Source organism: Nipponia nippon, unplaced genomic scaffold (genome assembly GCF_047370975.1).
Source record: "Nipponia nippon isolate SJK-2023a ecotype South Korea unplaced genomic scaffold, ASM4737097v1 scaffold_30, whole genome shotgun sequence".
Classification (NCBI taxonomy): domain Eukaryota; kingdom Metazoa; phylum Chordata; class Aves; order Pelecaniformes; family Threskiornithidae; genus Nipponia; species Nipponia nippon.
In genome coordinates, this window is record NW_028262348.1 from 196,442 (window position 1) to 219,249 (window position 22,808).

The 22,808-nt window shown below is 61.2% G+C and overlaps 2 protein-coding genes across 11 annotated transcripts; one reads left to right on the plus strand and one right to left on the minus strand.

The window, feature by feature from the left end:
• Positions 1-107: 107 nt before the first annotated feature.
• On the plus strand, positions 108-5,295 carry LOC104009717 (somatomedin-B and thrombospondin type-1 domain-containing protein). 2 transcript variants are annotated; one of them, XR_015707163.1, is made up of 6 exons: positions 108-606; positions 1,395-1,577; positions 1,706-1,796; positions 2,709-2,882; positions 3,265-3,418; positions 3,512-5,295. XR_015707163.1 is itself a non-coding variant. In XM_087768441.1 (6 exons), exons 1-5 carry the CDS (start codon positions 399-401, stop codon positions 3,401-3,403), a joined length of 762 nt encoding a protein of 253 aa, XP_087624567.1. In that variant the 5' UTR covers positions 108-398; the 3' UTR covers positions 3,404-3,418; positions 3,512-5,273. The 2 variants fall into 2 exon arrangements, 1 of the variants encoding a protein (XP_087624567.1); XM_087768441.1 differs by having other exon boundaries at positions 3,298-3,418; positions 3,512-5,273.
• A 193-nt stretch (positions 5,296-5,488) lies between these two features.
• Positions 5,489-19,818, minus strand: LOC148054379 (tRNA (32-2'-O)-methyltransferase regulator THADA-like). Of its 9 annotated transcripts, none has more exons than XM_087768433.1 (31): positions 19,694-19,818; positions 18,838-19,015; positions 18,527-18,613; positions 18,216-18,243; positions 17,735-17,883; positions 17,386-17,508; positions 17,027-17,147; positions 16,606-16,757; positions 16,036-16,120; positions 15,591-15,727; positions 14,942-15,139; positions 13,849-14,545; positions 13,598-13,750; positions 13,396-13,505; positions 13,089-13,249; positions 12,669-12,835; positions 12,211-12,396; positions 11,473-11,624; positions 10,677-10,820; positions 10,268-10,372; positions 9,856-10,056; positions 9,433-9,583; positions 9,057-9,291; positions 8,674-8,913; positions 8,314-8,539; positions 7,965-8,171; positions 7,522-7,760; positions 7,125-7,307; positions 6,429-6,695; positions 6,128-6,333; positions 5,489-5,997 (listed from the first exon to the last, which is right to left on the minus strand). In XM_087768433.1, the coding sequence occupies exons 1-31, from the start codon at positions 19,816-19,818 to the stop codon at positions 5,726-5,728; spliced, it is 5,685 nt and encodes a 1,894-aa protein (XP_087624559.1). In that variant the 3' UTR covers positions 5,489-5,725. The 9 variants fall into 9 exon arrangements, 4 of the variants coding, with proteins under 4 accessions (XP_087624559.1, XP_087624560.1, XP_087624561.1 ...); XM_087768434.1 differs by having other exon boundaries at positions 11,473-11,603; positions 19,694-19,812; XM_087768435.1 differs by lacking the exon at positions 7,965-8,171 and having other exon boundaries at positions 19,694-19,812.
• Between the last annotated feature and the right edge of the window lie 2,990 nt (positions 19,819-22,808).

Genomic DNA, 22,808 nt, shown 5'->3' on the forward strand with positions numbered 1-22,808 from the left:
CTGCTGTGGCGCGGTGGGGATCGGGTCCTTTGCACCCCAGTCCCGCTGCCCTCTGAGGCTGAGCTGGCGCTCCCAGGGGAGCGTTGCCTTCAACCCAGCAGTGCCCCTTCTCAGCTGCTCCCAGGCAGCTCTGGGGTTGCATTGTCCTGTGCACAGCGTTTTATTAACCATCCCAGTTAATTTTATTAATTCCTCACCCTGACCACAGAGCGAAGAGCTGGGACAGCAAGGGTCAGTGGAGCAGAAGGGAACGGGCTTTGTCGCCCAGCCCAGGGGCGGTGCGGCAGGGGCTCCAGCCCTCGCTGCTTGCCCAGCATTCGCCCACACAGGGGGAAGGCGTCGCACTGGGGCGGGGGGGGGGAAGGCTGTCATTTGGTGGTTTGTGGGGACCTGGTGCCATGTGGGGCCTGCTGTTCTGTGGGGGCTGGCTGCTCGCCACTGGCTACCTGGTGGGTGCCACGGGCGGCTGCTGGCACCAGTGCTGCGCGGGCAGGAACAACAGCTGCTGGGCCCCAGGCGCCCACCAGGCTCGCTGCTACTGCGACTCATACTGCGAGAGGACGGGCGACTGCTGCGAGGACTACCACGCCGCATGCCGCCGCGCCGGTGAGTGTTGGGATGGGATAGCACCAGCTGGACCCTGTGCTGGATGGGGAGCCCCCGGGCTGGGGATGCCAGCCTGGGCTGCTGCTTTTGGTGGCAGGTATTTGCTGTTATCTGTTAGCCCCATACTTTGAGCAGTAACAGGATGTGTCTGGGGATGCCAGCTGGGCTGGGTTTGGAGCAATATCCCGATTTTCTGCTTTTTTCCGTGCTGAACGTCTGGCTGCTCCCTGTGCAGTAACAGAGCCCACAGGGGTGGCCTCTGGTCTGCAGCTGAGAATAACAGGATGACGACAGCACTGTCGTTGCAAGCCTCGGAGCCATCAGTGTGGAACCTGGGTGGGATGAGCCCTGGCATCACCCCTGCCACTGCTGCAGGCGGTGCCTTGCACGGGGACGTGGGGATGACATGGGAGGGGGCTTGGGGGGTGCAGAGCCAGCCCACCCTGGGGGCCCAAACCCGGGCAGGTGCCAGCCATGACCCCTGCATAATTGCAGCAGTCAGCCCTCCCTAATCTCCAGGATATTAGCAGGGTCCCAGCTCAGCACAATGCAGAGCTGCAGCAGCGGCGCAGGGATAAAGGCCTGCGGAAGCGGTGCACAATGCCACTGTGCCGGCAGCTGGCAGGGCAGCCTCTGCTAGGGAGTGGGGGGAGAGAGACCACTGGGGTCACCCTGCCCGTTCTCCTGTCTCTGCTCTCCCCCTCCCCTGTTCTGCATCTCCCCTGCTCTTCTCCTTCCATCTTTCATGCCACTGAAGCTCTCTTTTCCCTCCTTCATCCTGCCCGCAGCAGTGGGCTGCGCAGTGGGGCCCTGGGGACCATGGAGCAGGTGCAGCTCCCCGTGCGGGGTTGGCAGCAAGGCCCGCAGCCGCCAGGTCACCACCCCACCCCGGCACGGAGGGGAGCCCTGTCCCGACCTCAAGCAGCGCCGTGGCTGCCTAGGGGAGCACCCGACCTGCGGGACAGCCAAAGGTAACGTGGGTCCTGCGGGGATGGCTACCTCCCTTGTGCATGACTGTCCCCTGGTGCTGCTGTCCCCGCTGCCTGTCCCGGGGCATCTTTAACCGTCCATTTGTGTCCCCTGGCTGCTCTTCTGCCAGAGGTGGCCAAGATATTACCTGACTCCTTCAACCGGGACTTCAGGGATCCCTGGCGAAGAGCTGGACTGCTGCTGCCGGAGGAGCCATCTGGGTAGGTGTGGGGCTGGGGGCCTTCTGCACACACACCCCCCGCCAGAGCTGGGGCCCCTCTTCACCCCCATACAAAGCCATGGTCCCTCTGCAGCCCATCCTAGACCTGTGGCCCCTTTGCATGCCCCTGGCCCCCCCATCAAAGCTGGGGCCATCTGCACACCCCTCTGCAGCTGTGGCCCCTTTGCACCTACCCAGAGCCATTACCCTTCTCCCCCACCCCAGCCTTGGCCCCTTTGCACCCCCCCCCAGAGCCATGGCCCCTTTGCACCCCCCCTACAAAACTATGGCCCCTTTGCACTGCCCCCCGTAGAGCCATTATCCTTCCTGCCCCCTAAACCATGGTCCCATTGCACCCCCCTACAAAGCCATGGCTCCTCTGCACCCCCCAAAAGTTGTGGCCCCTTTTCCCACCCCCCAAATCATGGACCCTTTGCACCCCCACAAACTGTGGACCCTTTACACCCCCCTACAACACTATGGCCCCTTTGCAGCCCCCTCCTAGAGCTGTGGCCTCTTTGCACTCCCCTAGAGCCTTTATCCTCCCCGATTGCTTTGCATCCCCCCCCCGCCTCATAGCCCCTTTGCACCCCCCAAAAAAACCATGGCTCCTTTGCACCCCCTCCCAGAGCCATTATCCTTTCCCTCCCCCCAAACCATGGACCCTTTGTACCCCCATACAAAACCATCTCCCTTTTGCACCCACTCCTAGAGCTGTGGCCCCTTTGCAACCCCTCAGAGCCATTACCCTTCTCACCCCCCCAACCATGGCCCCTTTACACCCCCCCCCATCCATCGAGAAAACACCACAACCTCTGCCCTACCATTTCCCCCTTTTCCCCCCATTTTCCCCCTTCCCCCCTCCTTCCCCCCTTTTTTTCCCCCTTTCCCCCCCCTTTTTCCCCCTCCCCAGCTCCCCCCTCCCCAGCTACTGCGGCTATTTCCGCCTGACGCAGGTAGGGCCCCCCTGCCGCGGGCAGGCCTGGAGCCGCCGGCTGCACCAGGACAAGCGGGTGTGTGTCGAGTGCCGGGGGGATGCGTCCCACCGCCGTCCCCATTGCACCGGACATGGGCTGCAAGGAGCCAGGTAAATGGTAATTGGGGGGGGGAATGCCCCCCCCCCATGGAGGAGCATCTCTCTGTGCCCCTATGGCATCTTCCTTTTATATATATCCCATGATATATATAATATATTTGTATATGAAACTAATATTATATTATAATATGCCACAATATTATAAGATAATATTATAGTATGCCATAATTTTATAAGATAAATCAATAATATGTATTATAAAGCAATAATATATAATATAAAAATAAATATATTTATATAGAATAGAATATTTCAGTTGGAAGGGACCTAAAACGATAATCTAGTCCAACTGCCAATATATGTTATTATACGTATATGATTGTATATATATAACTATATACAATTTTTTAAAATTATATTTAATTATTCACAGTGCGCCCTAGCTCTCACCGGCTTTCCCTTCCAGGACATTTTGGGTGGCTGCCTCCGTGGCAGGGTGCCAGGGCTCATGGGTGCAGGAGGAGCTGCAGGAGGGTTGTGTCTGCCCCCCACCGGCTCTCATCTTTGTGTAGCATCCCGCTGGGAAGGTGAGCGGAGCCTCCCCATGCCACTGCTCCTTGCTGGGGAGGCAGGGAATGAAATAAAAACATGGTGCCGTTTATAATTTCACCCTTCTGCAGGCTTGCTGCTCGCCCTTGCTGCTGACTCCTTGTGTTTTCCATTGAGTATTTTGTTGAAGAATGGGAAGAAAACCCTGCTTATAAAGATTAAAAATAAGGGAATTGCTAAAGTATGGTGATTAATGGCAAAAGAACATCACGCTGAGGTTAAATCTGGGTGAGCAGATGATGCGGCGGTGACATGGGAGGACAACGCAATGATGTCGTGCTTAGCCGTGACATCACACCGTGCAACGAGCTGCTATTGGCGAGCAACATGAGGATGGAGACAGCATCCTCCCTCTGTGCGTTCAGGCCGGCCGGACTGCAGTCAGCCATTGGGCAAGGCGTGAAGTGCTGTGGCTTGCAGAGAGAAATTAAACGTAGGCACCCGAAGTCTGCATGTGGGCGATGGTGCTGGTGGGTGCCCATGTCCAGCTGTGGGGCTTGGCAGCCCCCACTGGAGGGAACGGGGCTGGGCTGGGCGATGCTGGGCTGCGCTGATGCCATTCCCCACTCCTCACCTGGAGTGACATGACCTCGCTGGTGAGGTCCCCGGTCCAGCCTTGGCCGGTGGTACCTACAGCTGAGACACTGTGCTGGCAGCCTCGGCACCTGCCTGCACCCCCAAACCACCCCCTGGGTGACTTCACCCCCACCCCTGCCAGGCACAGCACCAGCGCTCATCCCACAGAGATCACCTTTATTCACACACAGCTGCCCACGGTGACCAGCAGTGCCCAAGCCCCACGCTGCCGTGGCCGAGACACCCGGGGAGCTCTGAGCTGTTCAACACCCCCAGGGAAATGGAGTGAAGGGGCCGGAGGAGACGTGGCCAGCCGCAGAGGGCGGCCATGTCCGCACCATGAGCACCTATCTAAACCCTAGCCTGGGCGGCATGAGGCTCCTGGGGCGGGATGAAGCACCATGCCGGGGCTGGCTCTCGCTGGAGTGGCTGGGGCTGTGCAGGCAGGCAGGAAGGATGGAGCCCAAGATGGGCTCAGCCCCGGGTCTGGGAAAGGAGGTGGGAAGGAGAGGGCAGCTCATGGCACTGCCATCCCGGCCTCATCCTGTCAGGCACTGGCCACAATCTCCTCCCAGGCACGCTGCTAGGCCAGCGTGTTCTTGTACCAGCCGCTCTTGTGGATCAAGATGTCCTTGCGGGGGCTGAACTCCTCCAGGATGAGGAATTTCTCCTCCTCGGAGAAGTTGATGCGCTTTGGTTTGGCTGTGCTCATGCTGCCCCTGCGGCAGGCTCGGAGGGGGTGAGGGTGAGGATGAGGATGAGGATGGGTCGGAGTGTGCTCACACTGAGCACCACTCCATCCCCCCGTCTGGGGCACACCGAGCCGGGGCTGTGGCACTGCTTGGGGCTCAGCAAGACCGATTGCCCCCCGGGGTGCTGATGGTGATGTTCCCCTCACAGTGCTCCCCCAGCCTGGACGCCCAGCAGGGTCCCTCGCTGCCGTGGGGCCGGTGCCAGGCAGATGGCTGGGGACATGGGTAGGGCCACACCCTGTTCCCAGCCTGGCTGGGGAGACTCTGGTGCCGGGGGTGCTCAGCCAGGTGCTGGGTCTTCCACCCGCCCATCTGCAGCCGTGAGCTGGGCTGCACCCGTGGGGCTGGGTGTTCATGGGGGTTTTGTTTGTTTGCTTTGGGGTTTGGGGTTTGGAGCTCCCCAGTTGCAGCTGGCGGCCGTTGCCCGTTTGCTGCCCCATGATGCGTTCAGCTGCTGCCCGCCTCCCCTGCTGCTGCCTCCCCCTCTCCTGCTGCCCCTCCCAATCAGGGAAATTAAAAGGTTTCAACACTGGGGATGTTTTTGGCCACTTTATTTGGGGTAAAAGCCCAGGTCGGCCACAAAAGAGTTAAAACATTGGTTAAAAAAAGGTGATGGGAGTCAAACAATGCAAGAGGGTGTGAGGGCTGCGGGGCGCATGTCGCCTCCTCCCACTCCTCCCAGCCGGACCCAAGGGCAGGGATGCTACAGGCAGCAGCGCAGGCACGGGCCAAGGCAATGCTGCACTGGTGTCCTTGGCATGGAGAGTTACAAAACACTGGGAATAAAGGGAGCACGTCCCGCATGGCGAGTGGGGTTCCCCTGAGTTACACCACCACACCTGCAGTCCCAGCTGGCGGCCAGAGAGAGCATCTGGCGAATGGAGGGACGTGGCAGCATGAAATAAGGAGCCTCATGGCTGTGGGGCTTGGCGTGATGCCCCTCCATGCCTGGAGCCATCAGGTAGCCCCAGATGGTGGTCCTGGCTCCCCCGGCACATCATGCTGGCTCTGCGTGGGGGCCAGCCCATGCTGTGCCAGCAGCCCCTGCACCAGCTCAAGCTCCTGCTCCAGCTCCTGGGCACCGCAGCCCAGCCCCGGCACAGCAGTGGCACTTTTCCCCAGTACCTGCAGCACCTGTACTGCCAGCCGGGCCCTCACCAGCAGCACGGCCAGGGCTACGTGCAGCTTGGCACAGCCCAGCGCCTTCATCCCCCAGCGGGCAACGGCCTCTGCAGAGAGAGTGGGCAAATGGGCCACGAGTGCAGTAGGGTCCCCCCTAGGCAGAGCTGGCCCAGGGGATGAGGACACCAGCTTGCCTGTCCTGGGGTTTCGTGCCACCCTGCTCCCCCCGTGCTGTACCTTGGCTCCAGCAGTGCTTGCAGTACCGCAGGTCGCACAGGATGCTGGGGGCTGCGGCCACCAGCCAGCGCAGAGCTGAGGCATGGAGCGGGCTGCCAGCAGGCGCCTTCTCCAGGAGCTGCAGCAGGACGGGGAGCAGCTGCTGCGCCATGACGGCCGGCTCCGCGAAAACATTGGGTTCATCCTCCTTGTACAGGGTGGTGGCTCTGGGGGGGAAAAGCCGAGGCACAGGTGAAGCCGAGGGCTGGTGCCACGGTGCCCTGTGCTCCCTCGTACCCAACCCAGGGGTCTGGCAACTCACTTGTTGGCGTCCAGCTCCTCCACGATGCCCCTGAGATCTAGGACAGGGAGGTGCTGCAGCAGCAAGTCAAAGGTTTCGGGGTGCTCCCCAAACTCTGTCAGGAGGAGCTGCAGGAGGCCCAGGAGGCCCACGTTGTCCTGCACAAAAATGCAGCTGTCTCGGAACGGCTCACTGGGGTCCTGCTGCAAGAGGCTGGCAAAACCTGAGGCCTCATGCCGGACCTCCCGCTCCTCGTCTTGCAGAAGGTGAATGCCCATGTTTATCAGCCTGGGGAAAGGAAAGAGAAGGGAAGGGAAGGCCACTGCACTCCCCAGAGCATCCCCAGCCTGCCTGCAGGGTCGGGGAAGGACAAGACCTCTCCAGGGCAATGCTTCCCAAAAGGACTTTTCTCCTGGGTTGTGAAGGCATAGCCGCCACCCAAGCGCTCACTGCTTGGGAGGGCAGGGACTGTGACGGGGACTGAGGGACCCACCAATGCAGTTTATTGCTCATAAGGGACTGGCTGCTTCTATTAAAATGCTATGCACAGATTTTTTTTCTATGCTGCAAGCTCTTGGGTGCTAGTGATTTTTGAATGAGTGGGGTTTTCTTTAATGCCCTTGAATTTTTTGCGGGGGACGTCACCTTTTGCAGGGTCAGCCTATTAACCTGCAACACCCCAGGGCTGTGGGCAGCACTGCTCCTGCAAGGACCTACCGCAGAGCCACGGGGATGAGCAAGGGACAGGCAGTGCACAGGGCTCGCTGCACCACATCAGCACCCGCTATCTGCAGGGAGCGGGCGGCCGCCAGCCGCAGCACCTCGTACGAAGCAGACTGGCTGCACTCCTCCAGTGCCGTGCACCATCGCTCAACCAGGGTGCTGTCCTCATCCTCAAACCTGTCAGAGGCCGGGGAAGGAGAGGGAATTCAGGCACACCTTCCAGCTCCATCCAGGGGTCCAAAGGCCACTGGCTGCTCTGAGACCGCAGGACCCAGGTGCAAAGCCAGCTGTGATTTACAGGAGAGAAGTTGTGGCTCTGTTTCTAGCAAGGACTAAGGAAAAATCTCCTGGAAGGGTCAAGTGAAGCCCTCCGGCAGCGGCAGGGACCTACCGGCGGGCGAGCAGCAGGCTGGCAGCACACAGCGCCTGGAAGAGGAGGTCAGGGCCAGGACACTCAGCCTCCACCATGTGCAGCAGCATCTCCAGGCATGCTGCTGAGGAGCCCTGGAGCTTACGGGAAGCTTCCTGGGACCACGACAAGGGATCTCTGTAAAGATGCAGCAAAGCCTCAAGGTACAATCTCAGGAACTCTTTGTCCCGTCTCTCTTGCAGCACCGACCCCAAGCTTTCCTAGTTGACAATGGGAAAGAAGGTACATGGTTAGTGGCCCTGGCACCACAGGGTGGCAACCTCAGCACAACTGGCTGAGCACCCTGCACCTGTGCACCATCAGTGTGGGGAGCACCGTGCTTCTCAGTGAGCACCCAGGATCCCGTCTGCATGGTGCATTGGGGACCCTCTGCTTTACTCGGTGACTTTTGAGCCTCGTCATACCAGCAGCGTCAGCCTGAGAGCCTTCTCCAGCTCCTCACACGTTCCTCCCTCCCCAGTGATCACCCAGCTCAGGACAGCAAGCTGGACGTCGGGATTCAGCTGCCAGAGAAGCGAGCAGACGGCACCAATCTGCTCGCCATCTGCCAGCCGGGCTGCCTCGCTGCACACAAAGCGGGCCATGGTTTGGTGGAGGATGGCCGAGCCTACCTGGAGGAAAACCAGGATCCCCCTTCCAACACAGCCTCAAGTGGGGTATGTGGCCCCCGAATTGGGGGGGGTCCCCACCTCCCACCCCCAGGCTCGCCGTCAGGGAGGCCACGGCTGTGATTTTCCCGGCAGGCAGCGGTACCTGCAGCTCAGCACATCCCGGCTTTCCCCCCGGCGGGAGGCTGCCCAGCTCAGTGCTGACAGCGTCACGGATGCTCTGGACAAAGCCAAGGCTAAAGGATGCAGGCAGGAGGGCGAGGACCTGGAGGAAGGTGGCACGGACGAGCGGGCAACGCTGGGCAGGGGTGAGCAGCCAGCCCCGCGCCTCCAGCTGCAGAGCCACGGGGCGCAGCGCCTCGGCTGACAGCCTGCGGAGAGACGCACAGCCTCACCGTGGGGCCAGCAGCACAGGGGCAGGTTCCGCTTTTCGGCCAAAAAGCTCCATCTCGGCACAGAGCGACCGCAGGGGCTGTGGGTGTGGGGGTGGCATGGGACCACTCACCCATTGGTGCCCGAGGTGGGGGCCAGCAGTGCCTGCATCTGCAGCAGGCACCCGTGGACAGCATTGTGTGAGTGGACCTGTCCGGGTGCGGCAGGGAGCTGCCGGGCCAGCTGCAGGAGGAGCCCCCGGCGCCGGGGTGGCGGGACAACTGGCACCAGTGCCTTGGCGGCCATTGCTCGCACGGCGTAGATGGGACTCCCTGCCAGCCCCAGCAGCGGTCTCAGGAAGCCAGCAGAGGGGCTGTGGAGGAAAAAAGGCACTGTGCGTGATGCTCTGGCTGGAGTGAAACCCCTCTGAGAGCCAGGGCCAGCCCTGGCACTGCAGGACCACTTCTTGCTGCAGGAGCCCTTGGCTGGAGCAGAGCATCCCTGCTGCCCCCTCACCTGCTGGGGCCATCGGTGCCAGGCTGCAGCTGGGCCAGGAGGGTGAGGACAGCATGGAGCGCCGGGCGCAGGCAGGGCCCCCCTGGCGCAGGCCCTGCGGCCGCCTCCAGCTCACCCAGCAGCACGGCGCCCAGCTGGGGGTGCTGCCCGAGGAAGGCTTGCAGGCTCACCCCCTCCGCCAGGCAGCCCTCCCCACGGCTCCGCTGCTGGCCCAGCAGCCGGGACGTGAGGGCACCTGCAGGGACAGGGCAGAAAGCAGCGTCAGGTCCTCTCTACCCCTTGCCCGGCCCACGACGCTTTGCCCCGGCCAGGCTCTAAGTCCCAGGGGCTGCATCGGTCCTGCAGGGATCTCTCGCCTCTCCCCCTTGGTACTCACTGAAGAGCTGGATGGCCGCATTCCTCATGGCCCAGCATGGCGAGCCCAGGCCCCGCAGGGCCAGGGCCACCATTGGCGTGGCGTGCCGCAGCAGCGTGCCACCCAGCCCCGTGCCACGGACCAGTGTCTGCAGCACATGGAAGGCACACACCTGGGGAAAGTGTGCGGGGCTCAGCAGCACTTCGTGGGGAGGGGGCTCACGCTTCCATGCAAAGGGAAGATGGTGGGAACAGACAGGGGAGCCAAAGGGCCATCAGCTCTCGGGCTGCTGGGATAGGCAGCATGGCCAGGGCTGCATATTTTTGCTCACCCTGAGGTCTCCGCACTAGTGCAGCTTCATGCTGGAGCACCCAGCATGACTCCCTTCAGGGAACCAGCCAAGCGAGATACAGCAGCCAGGAGCTCAGCACCCACCACGCTCACCTGTGGGAGGTCGAGGGTCTGGTCCCAGTCCTGCGGCAGGGCTGTGGTGGCCAAGGCCAGCAGCGTCTGGACACAGTGGGTCAGCAGTGGCCGTGCCTGCGCCGGGGCCTCCCCGCTGACGATGCAGAGAAAGAGCATGGGGAAGCCAGCGGCACGGCGCGTGATCGAGCTGCTCCGGGGTCCGCTCAGCGCTTCTAGGCCCTGAGGAACAAAATCCACCCGAGATATGGCTGGAAACATGCCAGCTGGAGCCTGCAGCTGTTCTGCAGGGGAGGGCACTGGCTGCACCAACCCCACACTGCGGCATCCCAGCTGCCATGTGGGTGCTCACCCCAGGGTGGGGGGACACAGGGACACGGCCCTGGCGTTCCCCGGGGCACGGAGGGAACATAGGGCAGAACAAGCGCGGTACCTGCTCCAGCATGGTCTGCGGGATTGCCTGCAGCTCCGTGTCTGGGTGGTTCAACAGAGCGGCACAAAATTTGGTGAAGCCCACGCTGCAGCCCTCCACCGCTCCCTAGGGCAGAACAGTGTCAGGCCCCCCACGCCCCCAAGGCTGCACCCACCAGCCTCCCCCAACCCTCAGAAACCTCTTTGCAAAGGGGAAGGAGGAAGCGAGAAGACATGATGGCATGGGGACGTGATGGGGTTTGGCACCAGGATCCCAGCCATGTCCAGTGTCCTGCCCCGGAGCAGACCCTGCCTGCTGTGCTTGGCTTCCCTGCATACTGGTGAGAGCCCCCAGCTATTGACCCGGGGCAGGGACGGGGCCGGAGGGGTCAGCAAGGGGCTGAGCCACCCCAGGCGGGACGCGCTCTTACCCAGTGCCGGCACCGCAACAGGATTTCCTGGAACACCCTTGCAGCTGTCTGCAGGGTGGGGAGCCGCAGGAGGGGGCCTGATCTGGCCGGCAGCACTGGGGCCAGCAGCAGCTCGACCAGGCCCCCCAAGAGCAGTCCAATCTCCTGGGAAGAAGCAGAAGGTCACTGGGACTGGCAGTGGGGCTGCCCTGTTCCCATCTTGCCCCGTTCCCGTCTTGCCCCATTCCTGTCCTGCCCTGCCATCGCTGCCGCAGGGAAGCACAATGGGTGCTGCCATTGACCCCCCAGCACGGGCGCTCTCGGTTGCTGGTGCCGTCAAGCAGCGTGGTCGATGGGATGCCCATGAGCACACACACACACTCTGCAGTATGGTGGTTTCCCAGCCAGCTGCAAGGTGTGCATGGCAGAGGTGGCCTTTCTCCAGGCAGCCACTGGAGAGGAGGAGAAACTGGGACGGATGGCTGTCGGAAAGGAGCTGTGATGGGTGGCCACAGGGCTGCAAGCCGGGGAGCCCAGCTCTGCCGCAGCTGGACTCTGTCAGTGCCTGGGAACCAGCTGGGCTACATAAGGGCAGGCAGGGAGGTGGCTGATTGTGGGCAGGGTGGTGGTTGCATCCTCCCTGACAGAGGGCGAGGATGGCCTGTGGCAGCTCCAAGGGCAGAGATCCCCCTTGTTCATCCTCAGGGAGGGTGAGTGCCCCAAGGGGAGCGGGAGAACCCAGCTGCTGGGGTGGGCTGGGCAGTGGGTGCTGTGCTGGGGTGTCCCTCTCCCTGGTGCTGTGGGGAGGGGTGCCTACCTTCACTGATACCCAGCAGCAAGTCAGGATCAGGCTGTGCTCTTCTGACAACAAGACTGAGTCCTCTTCCTCCTCCTGCTGCCCCCGGCCTTTCCCCAGCATGATGAGGGAGCCAATGGCGTTCCCCATGTCTGCAAATGATGGGGCAGCAGCTGTGAAAGGGACAAGCCTGGCCTGAATGGGGCTGTGTGGGGCAGTGCCTGTGTGGGGCAGAGGGAGGGGGGTGCTGCCGGGGGGTGGCGGGGGGACTTGCTGTCCCCTGTTCAGAGGGCACACAAATGGCAGCAGCTCCTGTCCTGCAATGCGTCCTGCTCAGCACTGCAGCTGCGCTTTGCCCCACTGCTCTTTCCGAGCCATTGCTGTAAGGGCTCTGCCTGCTCTCCCAGCTGCTTCGATCTGGCAAGGGCCTCACTGCTTCTGGAAGGTTTTTGCCTCTACTTCTGCTGCTGTTCTCACATGCAGTTGAGAAAGGGAACCAAAAGCAGGCATTAGCTGCTCTGCTCCTGTGGTTTCCATGATCCTCTGCTCAACACCTGCAGCATCCTTGCCTGGGTGTCCTGCTTCGGACCTCACTCCTGGGCCAACTTTCCCTGCCTGGCCCCACTGCTGTCCCCTACTAGAGGCAGTGGGCCCAAAGCAAGTGCCTTCTGCAGAGGCTGAAGGGCTGCTGGATCAAGGATAGCTGTGATGGAGGTGTCAGTGGTTCCTGGGGCTGGTCCCCCCTGGGGATACGCTCACCTCGCTCATCAGCGCCGAGGCCTTGCTGGCTCTGCAGAGTGCCCAGGAGGAAGGAGGTGATGTCCCTTGCTGTGGTCACGAGGCGGGTGAGGAGCTCCTGCCAGCTCTGCACTGACTCTGCTGCCTGCATGGAGGCGGCCACCTCTGGCACCTGGAGCAGGCACCTCCGCAGGGCTGCGATGGCTCCTGCACAAACACCCACATCTGGTCACAGTGGTGGCCAGCGCAGCCCCAGCTCTCCTGCCTGAGCCTGCTGCTGAAATGGCTCACAGGCAGGGGAGCGATGAAGGGCATACTGGGCAGGTGGAGCAGTGACACAGGGAAACTGAGGCAAGGGTGTGGCATCAGCACTGAGTTGTTGTCTCAGTCCTGCCTGTATGATTCCTGCCTGCTCCAAGTTCCCAGGGAGGAGCCCTGCCATGGGAGCCGCTTGCTGCCCTGCCAGGCTGGGGACGTACCATGCATCGGTGCAGTGGCTGCTGCCTGCAGCAGGTCCCGGCGCGCCGCAGCGTACTGGGCTTGCAGCATGTGGAGAAGGTGCTGAGCGAAGCAGAGGCCTCGGTTGGGCAGTGTGGGGGCTGCTTCGGCCTCCAGGGCCAGGCTTTTCATGGTGCTGCTGTTTGACCTGGGGGAAGGGCAGAGGCTGCTGCAAGGACGAGGGAGTTTTCTGCCCGACTCGTGCTGTGTGGCTCCTTCCTCCCCTGGCTTGAGGTCCTGCACCCCAACCCTACCCAGCTCCCCACTGCAAGGCTATTTCAAACCCAAGCCATCGCTGCCCCGAGTTGTAAACGCAGACTCTGGCAAGACACCAGTGCTGCCGACGTGCTCTCAAGGGGCTGCTGTGCCACTGCGGGGAGGCAGAGGCTGGGAGCTCGTACTTCTGCAGGATGGTTTTCATCAACACGGCTCCGGCTTCAGCCTCCTGCACTCGTGGGCTGCCCAGGGCGTTCTGGGCCAGCTGGAAGAGAGCCAGAGCGATGGGCTCGGGGAACGTGGCGGGGAAGTAGCGGACAAGCAGCTCTGAGGCCAAGTCTCTGATCTGCCAAGACAGGAGAGGTGGGGGGAATTGGGACACAAGATGGAGGGGAAAGCAGCTGGGGCAGAGCAGGAGGGGAAGCCTATCGCCCTTCCCCTCTGAGCCCACTTGGGGCCGAGGCAAGCGGCTTTATGACCATTAAGGATCACCTCGTTAGTGCTGTCCTGCAAGCAGCTCAGCAGCGCCAACAAATTGGGCTGAGAGAAGAAGTCCCAGCAGCCGCTCCGCCTGGCGTAGCTCAGCAGCGTGGCCATGGTCCCTGTGGTGGGGACAAGGGGCGGTGGGACGGGGCTGGTGGGGCGCACCCCCGCAGCTGAGGGGTGATGCTCTGGGCAGGCTGCCTGTACTCACGCGGGGGCTGGCCTTTCTTCCTGTCGGGGCTCCAGGTGTCCGTGCAGGTCTCCAAAACAGCGGCCAGGAGGAGCAGAGCCGTCTTCTTCCTCTGGTAGTTGGAGCCCGGGCTGAGTGAGGTGATGCTGAGCTGCAGCAGCCACTCCACAAAGCCTGCGGGCAGAGAGCATGGCAGCAAGTGATGCCAGGCTGGGCACCCACTTCCAATTCTCCCGGGGGCTGCGGTAGAGGTGCTGGGGCATCTGCCTCACCTACTGCCTGGGCGAGCTGCTCTGTTCCCTTGCCCGGCTCGGTGCCTCGGGAAACCTTCCCTCGAAGCTGGGCCAGCGAGCTGTCCCGCAGCCGGACCAGCGCCTTCCTCACCGCTGCCTGCAGCAGCTGCCGGAACGAGGAGGAGTCGCAGTTGAGGTTGAGGGGCAGGAACTCCCGCAGCAGCTGCACCTCGGTGCCCGAGAGGGGCTGGTTGGTGCTGGGGCTGCTGCAGATGAGACCCAGTGCTGCCAGCCGAATGCCTTCCTCGCGGGCACCCAGGCAGCAGGAGAGCCGCTCCAGCGCCTTGCCCTGCAGCGGCAGGGCCCCCGACACGCTCTTCTGCGCCTTCAGCAGCGAGACCCAAGCCCGGAGCGACGCCGTGTCCCGGCCACCGAACTGGGCGGCCAGTGGTGCCTGGGCGGCCGGGAGCTGCCGCAGGGTCCAGGTGAGGAGGTGGTTGGCGGCGCTGCTCTGCAGGATGGGCAGGGGGGAGCGGAGCGCCTGGGAGAGCAGGGGCAGCCAGCGCAGCACCCACTGCTCCACCAGAGCCACCTCTGTGCCCCGCTGCCCATCCTGCTGCTCGGCACACTGCTGCCGCACCAGGGCCTTGTAGACCTCGGCAGCTGCGGGACACAGGTGGTTGGTGGAGAGGCAGCTCAGGAGGTGCTGCGGCAGGTCCAGGTAGACATCCAGCACCTGGGAGAAAGGCAGATGACCCTCACCTCCCTGCCAGGCTGAAGGCTGCGTATAGCGGGGGACAGACCTGGGTACAGACCACACTGTGGTCACCCATGGCACTGAGCATCTCTCATATCCCAAGCTGCTTTTGGCCAGATTTTGGTGGTCATCAACAGGCAAAGCTTCCCTCCCTGCTGGCAGTCCCCAGGGATGCATCACTGTTGCTGCAGTTCACTACCCCGCCAGGGACACTATCCCTCGGGTGATGCTAAAACAGCCCCCCACGCTGGGAAGGCTGCCTGCCCTCACGGCTGAGCTGGGCAGGAGAAGGTGACAGGCAGCAGAGAGAGGTTGTGCTACCCCAGCAGCAGTGCCAGGTGGGACCAAGCCTCCCCATCCCCCCACCTTCCCCACCTGCTGGCTGCCCACGTAGGGGATGATGGCACACAGGAGCACGTATCTGGCTTTGATTTGCCACGGCATTGAGACCACCCTCTGCAGCATCTGTTGGTAGAGGGGTCTCTCCTTGTCCTGGAAATGCTGGCACTCGAGGTGGTAGATCTCTAGGAGCAGTCGGAAGGAGCTGTGGATGAACTCAGACACTCCTTCCACCTGGGCAGAGAAAAACAGCAAGCAGGAGAGGTTAGGGTGGGCTCCCCCTCCTGTCTCGCTGCTTCAGGAAAGATCCTTTGCTCTCCCTTGGCCATGGACTTTCAGTACTGGCTGGTAACCACAAGGTTAGAAGGTGGGGACGTAGGGGACGGCAGGAGGTGAGCCAGCAAGCGTGGACCGGCTGGGACTGCACCTGTGGGTGCTGCGTGCGGAGGGCGAAGCACTGGGACATGGCCCTGAAGAGGCCGTGTGTGACGAGTGCCTCGGCTTCCACAGCGTGGGTGCCCCTGCCCTGGCAGAGGAAGGCAGCTGCAGGCAAGGGGGTTGCATTTGGTTGATGGAGCTGAAACAGGCAGCGGTGTGTTATGGACAGGGGAAAGGCAGCTGAGCTGGGTGAAGGAAGGGCTGTTTCTGGCTGCTGTGGCATGGGCTTTTGGCACTGCAGCCTTACCGGGGTCTCAGCATTGTCCCACACCAGCTGGGTGAGCTGCCAGAGGAGCTCGGCGTCCTGGGCCAGGATGCGGGTCCCCGTCAGGTGCCAGACAGCAGGCAGGCTCTCCCGCAGGCGCTGCAGCCACAGGGCGCAGGCTGCAAAAGCAGAGAACACTGATGCAGCCCTCGCCTGAGACACTCACATGCAGCAGAGCTGTCGCGGGCTGCCGGGCTTAAGGACCCTGTGCGCAAGGGGAGCAGTTTCCCTGTTAGGTACACAAGAGCCTGGGAGGGTTAGTGTCCATCAGGCTGGAGCAGATATTAACAGCAGTTTCCAAACCAGCCACCAAGATCCAGAAAAGCATCTTCCCCAGAAAAAGATGAAGAGCCATGGAGGTTCCATGCATCATGAGCACAGTGAATCCTTCAAACCCCGCTGCTATGGCAGGGTCATCGTTTCCTACCTTGGAAGCAGTAGTAATGACAGTCCTTCTGCTCCTTGGTCAGGGCACACACAGTGGGAAAGACAATGTCCAGCAGCAGGCAGGCCTGCGGGAGCATAGTGGCTCAGGGATCGGGCAGGCACGGGCTTTCCAGGGTGAGAATACCCCACCACGAGACAGGCGAGAGCACTCTGTGGTTTTCCTGCTCTTACAGCAGCTTATTGCTAGCTTTTGCTCCCTGTCTAGAAGCCCTCAGCATGCGAGGACTTGGAAGATGCTGCAGATGGGCAGAGCTGGAGGCTGTGCTCTGCCCAGGGGGTGAATGCTGCTGCTGCTTCTCTTGTGTGGGGGCTACTTTGGGCACCACCTGGCTTCTCACCACCCCCAGGAGAGGGAAATCTCCGTTCAGATGTCTATGGAAAAAGCAAGCTCCTGGCTAACGCGCCATGCTCACTGGGATGCGTGGAGCTGCTGCTGTGGAGTGGTGCAGGCTGGTTATGTCCCCCAGGGATCCACAGCCCCCGTCGGCAGCTGCCAGCCCCACACAAGGGGGTCTCCAAATCCCTGGCCGTTGGATTTGTGCTCTCCTACCTTGTGGGTGCAGGTCTCCAGCTGGCAGCTGAGGATATCCGTCTTGCAGCACGTCAGCAAACCTCTGGTGAGCACCAGCTTCTCCAGCCCATCCGGCTCCAGGCTGGAGGGGGCCTCCACTGTCAGCTCCCCAAACTTCAGCTCCCCTGCACCTGGTTGGAAATGGCTGCGTTAGATGGCAGAAAGACGGCAAACCCAAATGCTGCTCTGAGAGCGAACTGCCCTGGCTCGTCCCAGAGTGACCATGGGAGGTAGCCGGTGGCAGCTGGGGCTCCCGCACCCCAAGAGCAGAACACGACAGAAGAATCCAGCTTGGACTGCTGGTGAGTGGCACTGGCCTCTGTCCCCTTGCACCCAAACATGCCTGTCCCCGCTGTCCCCTTCACCAGAGGCTGTCCCCGGCTTGGGACAGAGCACGCACCTCGGTCAGGGAGCTGAAAAAGGGCCAGCAGGGCGCTGGCCCCACGCTCGGGCTGGGGGGCTGTGTTCACCAGCATGCTCAGGGCCGTACCCGCCAGCAGCCGCGTGTCCTTGTTCAGGGCCTGGACTCACAGGGGAGGCAAAGGCACAGCTCAAAACACCATTTGAAAACCAGACTCCATTTAATCCTCCCTCCATGCCCATGCAGGCACCTATGCAGGGTCCGTCAGGCACCCCGGGTGTTGGGGCTGCCTCTGCACGGTCCCCTTGGGGAGGGGAATGGGCAAAGCACCCGACAAGGACAGCAGCGCTCTGTTCCTCGGGACAGGCAGCACCATCCCTCCCCACGGCCATACGTACCTTCCCCCATGCCACCTCCAGCAACAGCCCCAAGAGGCTCTGCAGGGCTTTGCTCTTCCCCGCCGTGCTCCATGCCAGAGGGGCCAAGTCCTTTGGCAGTGCCTGGAAGAGCTGGAGGCAGGCCTGGAGGAGGAGGAGGAGGAGGAGGGACAGGGGTCGTGGGGATGGCTGTCAGCATCCCTCACCTCTCAAAAAGCAGCAATTCCCCAGAGATGGGCATTCGAAATGGCACTGTGTGCCACATCCCTTCTGGACACCGCTGCCAGTGCCTGGCTGGGAGGGGGCTCCAGTACATCCCTGTCCTTGCAGGGACTGATCCTTCTCCCCTCCTCCAAAATTCAGCTCTTACCTTGACAGCCAGGTAGCCCCAAGTGCCGCCGGGTGGAGGCTGGCTCTGCAGCACCCAGCGTAAGGTGGTGGCCAGGCGTTGCAGCAGAGGGACGAGGTTCTGCCGCCAGTGCTGCCGGCCTAGGCTGCTCTCCTCTATGAACATGCACACTGTGGACAAGGGGACAGCATCAGTCCCCAGCCCTCCTGGCACCGTGCCCACAGCCGGCCCTGCTCCCAGTTAAGCCAAGGGCTGTGCTGCCAGTAAATGGGGTAAGAACAGGGCTGGGATGCAGGGGATGCTTTGGCTTGTTTGGTTTCCAGCTGCCCTGGGTGAGTGGGCAGAGCCACTGAGTGCTGCTGGGACCCCTACAGAAATCCTACGGATCCGGCTGATCTGTCCCACAAGCACAGAGGACTCGGTCTGCGTGGGTAGGGGGTGTCCTGTGCATTGGTGGCATGGGCTGGGAGAAGCCCCAAGAGGGGAAGGAGCAGAGACTGACCTGACTGAAGGTCCCCAGGAGACAGCACCTGCGGGGGCAGAAGGACAGTTTGTCCGATGTGACAACACACTGGGGCTCGGTGCCTTGGGCAGGAGGGTCCTGCCTGCTCCAGAAGCTGTCCCAGCGATGAGCAAAGGGCTGGTGTGAAGGGCAGCCACGTGTTGCCGGCTGCAAGCAAGGGCGAGCCCCCGGCATGGTGGGAAGAGAAGCAAGGACCTCGGGCAGCCCAAACCAGGATGTCCCTGTTGCACATGGGTTGCAGCCAAGCCCCCATGAAAGCTGGTGCCACCGCGCAACCGGGGTGCTCTCACCTCTCCCTGCCGCACCAGGCCGGCCAGCAGCATGCCCACCTCCTGGGCCAGCAGGGCTTCCTTCCCCACCGCCAGCTGGGTCACAATCTGCCGAGAGACACCCTGAGTCAGCAGGTCTGCCCAGAACCCCGAGAGATACCAGCTGCAATGTGCTTTTAGGGGAGCTCTGTGGCATCACCGCGGTCCCTTTGCTGGTGAGGATGCACAGCGCCGGGGCTGTGCCGGCAGCAGGCAGAGCCGGGCGAGACCATCGCTTACACTTGTGACTAATAGAGCTCTGAAGCTGCAGCCCAGCCAGTTGTATTACGGACCTGTTCCAGTTTCTGGAAGGAGCTGGAGCTGCCAGTTGACTCCATCTGGAAAGCCAGGACGCAGCGGAGCAGAGGCCGTGCCTCCGCCTCACCCAGCGCCTTCAGACCCTCGCTTAGTGCCCGTGACAGCAGGAAAGCCTCCTCCAGGTGCTTGTCTTTGCATCTCTTGGCAGTACTCCTGAAACAGGACAGGGACAGGGGTGAGGATAGCGTGGCTTGGTGAGGCTTGGGGTGGGGATACCCCAGCTTGGTGGGGATTAGGGTGGGGGTGCTCCAGCTCAATGTGGATTGGAGTGGGGGTACCCCAGCTTGATTTGGATTAGGGTGGGGTGCTCTGGCTTGGTGGGGATTAGGGTTGGGGTGCCCTAGCTTGATCTGGATTGGGGTGGGGGTGCCGTGGCTTGACAGGGGTTAGGGTTGGGGTGCCCTGGCTTGGGCTGCTTGTCTCTCCCAACTGCACTCAGCATTGCACGGGGGGGTGGGGGGGGAACTCCTTAAACCTCAGAGTCCACAACGCAGCCTGTTCTGGCAAACGCAAGCCCTGCATGTGTGTGTGGGGGGGGGTGGGGGTGAGTGGGCAGGAGGGCTCAAAAAATCCTAAAACTTGCTGCCCCGATGCTGCAGAGCAGGCTGGAAGGGGATGAGGGCAAGTAGGGGTGGCTCGGTCCCCACGCCTCCCTCCCCACCTCCCGACCCGCGCCCGGGGGATGCTCGGGGGACCCGTGGTGGGTACCCGCGCCCGGGGGATGCCGCGATCCGCGCCGGGGAACGCTCGGGGGCTCCACGCCGGGGGATTCCCGGGGGACCCGCACCCGCGGAAGGCCGGCGGCTCCCTGCCCCGGTCCCGTCCTCTTACCCCGCGAATTGCCGCAGGCAGCGCAGGCAGGAGAGCACCGGCTGAGCGATGCCCAGCGCCCCGTAGAAGGCAGCGCAGGCCCGCGCCTCCCGCTCGGCGCCCATGGCCGCGGCGGCCGCCGCCATCGAGCTCGGCCGCGCTTCTGCCGGCTCAGCGGCCCCCCCTAGCGCTGTCCCCGCCCGGGCGGGGCGGCGGCGGCGGCGGCGGCGGCACCTCCCGGGAGCCCTGCGGGCGCCGAAGGCTGCGGGCGAAGGCGAGCCGCGGCGAGCGGCGGGCCCCCACGGTCCTCCTGCCATGCCACGGGCACCATCCCTGTCAGCCAGCATCCCTGTCAATCAGCCAGCATCCCTGTCAGCCAGCATCCCTATTAGCCAGCATCCCTGCCAACACTGATAGCCAGCGGTGGGACTCGGCTTCTTCCTGTGGGATGGAATGGCCTTTGGAGAGAGAAACAGATTTATTATAACACTTCATGTTAATTGTCATTAAATCCAAATGATTTTATCTAGGTTCTTTTTGTCACTTGGCACAGGGTTGAACGATTTTAACAGGAATGATTTGGGGGTTGGACTAGATCACCTTTAAAGGTCCCTTCCAACCCAAACCATTCTGTGATTCTATGATTTCTTTGTCTTTATTAAATGTAGTTATAACTCCTGACTAATGCATGTCACTGAACTTCACCCAGCAGCTATCAAGAAAGTGCTCCTGGCTGCTTTTGACCTTGAAGGATTGTTTTTCCCCTGGGTTGTTTCTCACAGTGGCACGGGGGTGAGCGATGGGCATCGGCCCCTTGGGTGAATCAGTGGCACAGGCAGCTCAGGTAAGCACGACTGGGACGGGCCAGCATCTGCGCTGGAGGATGCTGAGATGTGGCTCCCTGGGTGAGCACTATGCTTGGGGACAGAGGGGACCCAGCCTGTAGTTTTTGGCAACATTTCCCAGCAGTGTCTGGCATTTCTGTTCCATTCTAGAAATCAACCTGGATGCCCAAATCCAGCCACGAGTCCAGGTTTGCCCTGACCGCTGCCAATATCAACCAGAGAAACAGCCTGGGATCTGCCCCAGGTAAGGCAGAGCAGTGCGGGAGGCTGGTCATGTCCCTCGGACCGGCTCCCCTGCTCCCTGAGCCCTGCGGCCACCCCACACAGGTGAGGGAGTGGGGGGGGGGGAGCGCTGCCAAACCAGAGCTCCCGTGGGTGCCAGCGCCCAGGCAGGGGCAAGGCGAGGGAGGGTGCTCCCGTGTTTTAGGGTCTCTGAAGCTCCCGTTCCCATCCCCTTGTGCTGCCTGCAGAAAGGGGGGGGGGGGGGAATAGAGGGATTTTTTTTCTGGTTTCACTATAGGAAGGATTTTCAAACCCTATAAATTCACTTTTGACAAGCGAACAGCTAAAGCAGATTAACCTTTTTGCTAATCCTCTATAATGGCTTTGGAATCTCCTTAACCAATAAGAAAATGATAAGAGCCTGTTTCTTTTTATCTATATCTATATTGTCCTCCCTTGTCTGCATTTTTTTTCTTTCTTGTTTTATTTTCCTTTCCTTTTCTAATATGAAATAGCCCAGCGATCCTATCTCCTGTAGGCTCAGTAAACAGAACATCAATAATCCCTTTGCTTTATTCCTCTCCGGTAACAGGGTGCAGAGAAGTGTCTGCCGATTGGGATTTGATTACCAGCAGCTATCAAAAGTCTCTTTGTAAGATCTGGGTCCTAAATCCCATAATTCTTTGATAAAAGAAGTATTACTAGTCCATTTTCTGAAGTGAAAGGTACGGGAGGAATGAAAGAAAGCAATCAGTGGAGATCCTAATAGGCTAAGTACATGTGCGGTGGGAAGGCAGGGACGGGCAGGGGAGGCCAGGGAAAGGCGTCCTTTGTTAAGGATGGGGAAGGAGAATTAATCCGCTTCAGGCCTATGATTATTACAGCCGAGAGCAGAAAGGGCCAGATCCTGCACCCGCCCGCGGCATGGCCCAGCTCGCCTGCCCCGCCATCGCTCTGGACCAGCATGGTGTGGGGAGCAGAACCCAGCCCCACATCCATCTCCTGTGTCAGCATTTGGGTATATACATAAAAGCTGGGAGCAGTTTGTGATGATCTCTGGCGTTAGTGCATCCCCAGTGCCTCTCCGGAGCGCTGACGCCTTGGCAAGGCAGCAGGGAACATATCCAAACCAGGCAGCTACAAAAGCGTCTTCCTCTCAAACCTACAGCAAATATGCAAAGACTCATAGAACATGGTTATCGTTTATGTTACACCGCTGGACTAGCTGAAGGAGAGGCAAATAAAGGGATGGAAGAAAAGATAGTGGTTTGGTTTTAAGTGAGTTTTTACAGAGGTTTGAGGGTCACAGGTAGAGTGGCTGTGGGGCATCTCTTCCTGGCACTGGGAGACCAGCAGGGTGAGGAAGGGCAGGCAGAAAGCAGGGCCAAGGAGAAAATAAAGGGGACTGAGAGGGGGCTCTCCTGGAGACTGGCTCACATTTCCACGTGATGCTGGAGGGGTCGCTGGGCTGTCCAGCGTGAAGCCACAAGGTGCCAGGAGGACCTTTGATGCACAGTGGTTTCACAGCACTCACCTGTGTGTCTCCTCGGTGTACCATGAGTGGGACTGGTATCTTCTCTCCCCTGCGAAGAAACACAAAGTGGGAGAGTTCCCCGTGTGAGCTCCCAAAGCCTCGCTACCCACCTTGGCTTAAACCGCACTGAGGGCAAGAGAACTTGGGTTAAAACTTTCCTAAGCCAGCTGAGCTCAGTCCCAGGTTCTCTATTTCAATGCCAGCTACTCATTTCAGTTATAAACCCAAGATGGAAGATGTCCTCTCTGCTCCCGTGGATCGCATCTGCCAGGCCTTGTTGTTTGCCCTCGGGAGGGCTGGTGCCAGGCATCCCCTCCCGCCCCGAGTCACCGCTCTCGGCCGTAGCCTCACCCCAGTTTCTCTTGCTGACAAAACTTTGAGGAAGCCTGGCTGCCCCAGGCAGCCATCCTGGCTGCTCTGGGCTCGCTGAACCGCCCGTTACCTATGGCACTGAGACCACGCTCCTGCCCGAGCTCCTGTGGGACCTCGCTGCCTGCCCGCCCGCCTGCACATGGAGGCAGCAGGCAGCACTCTT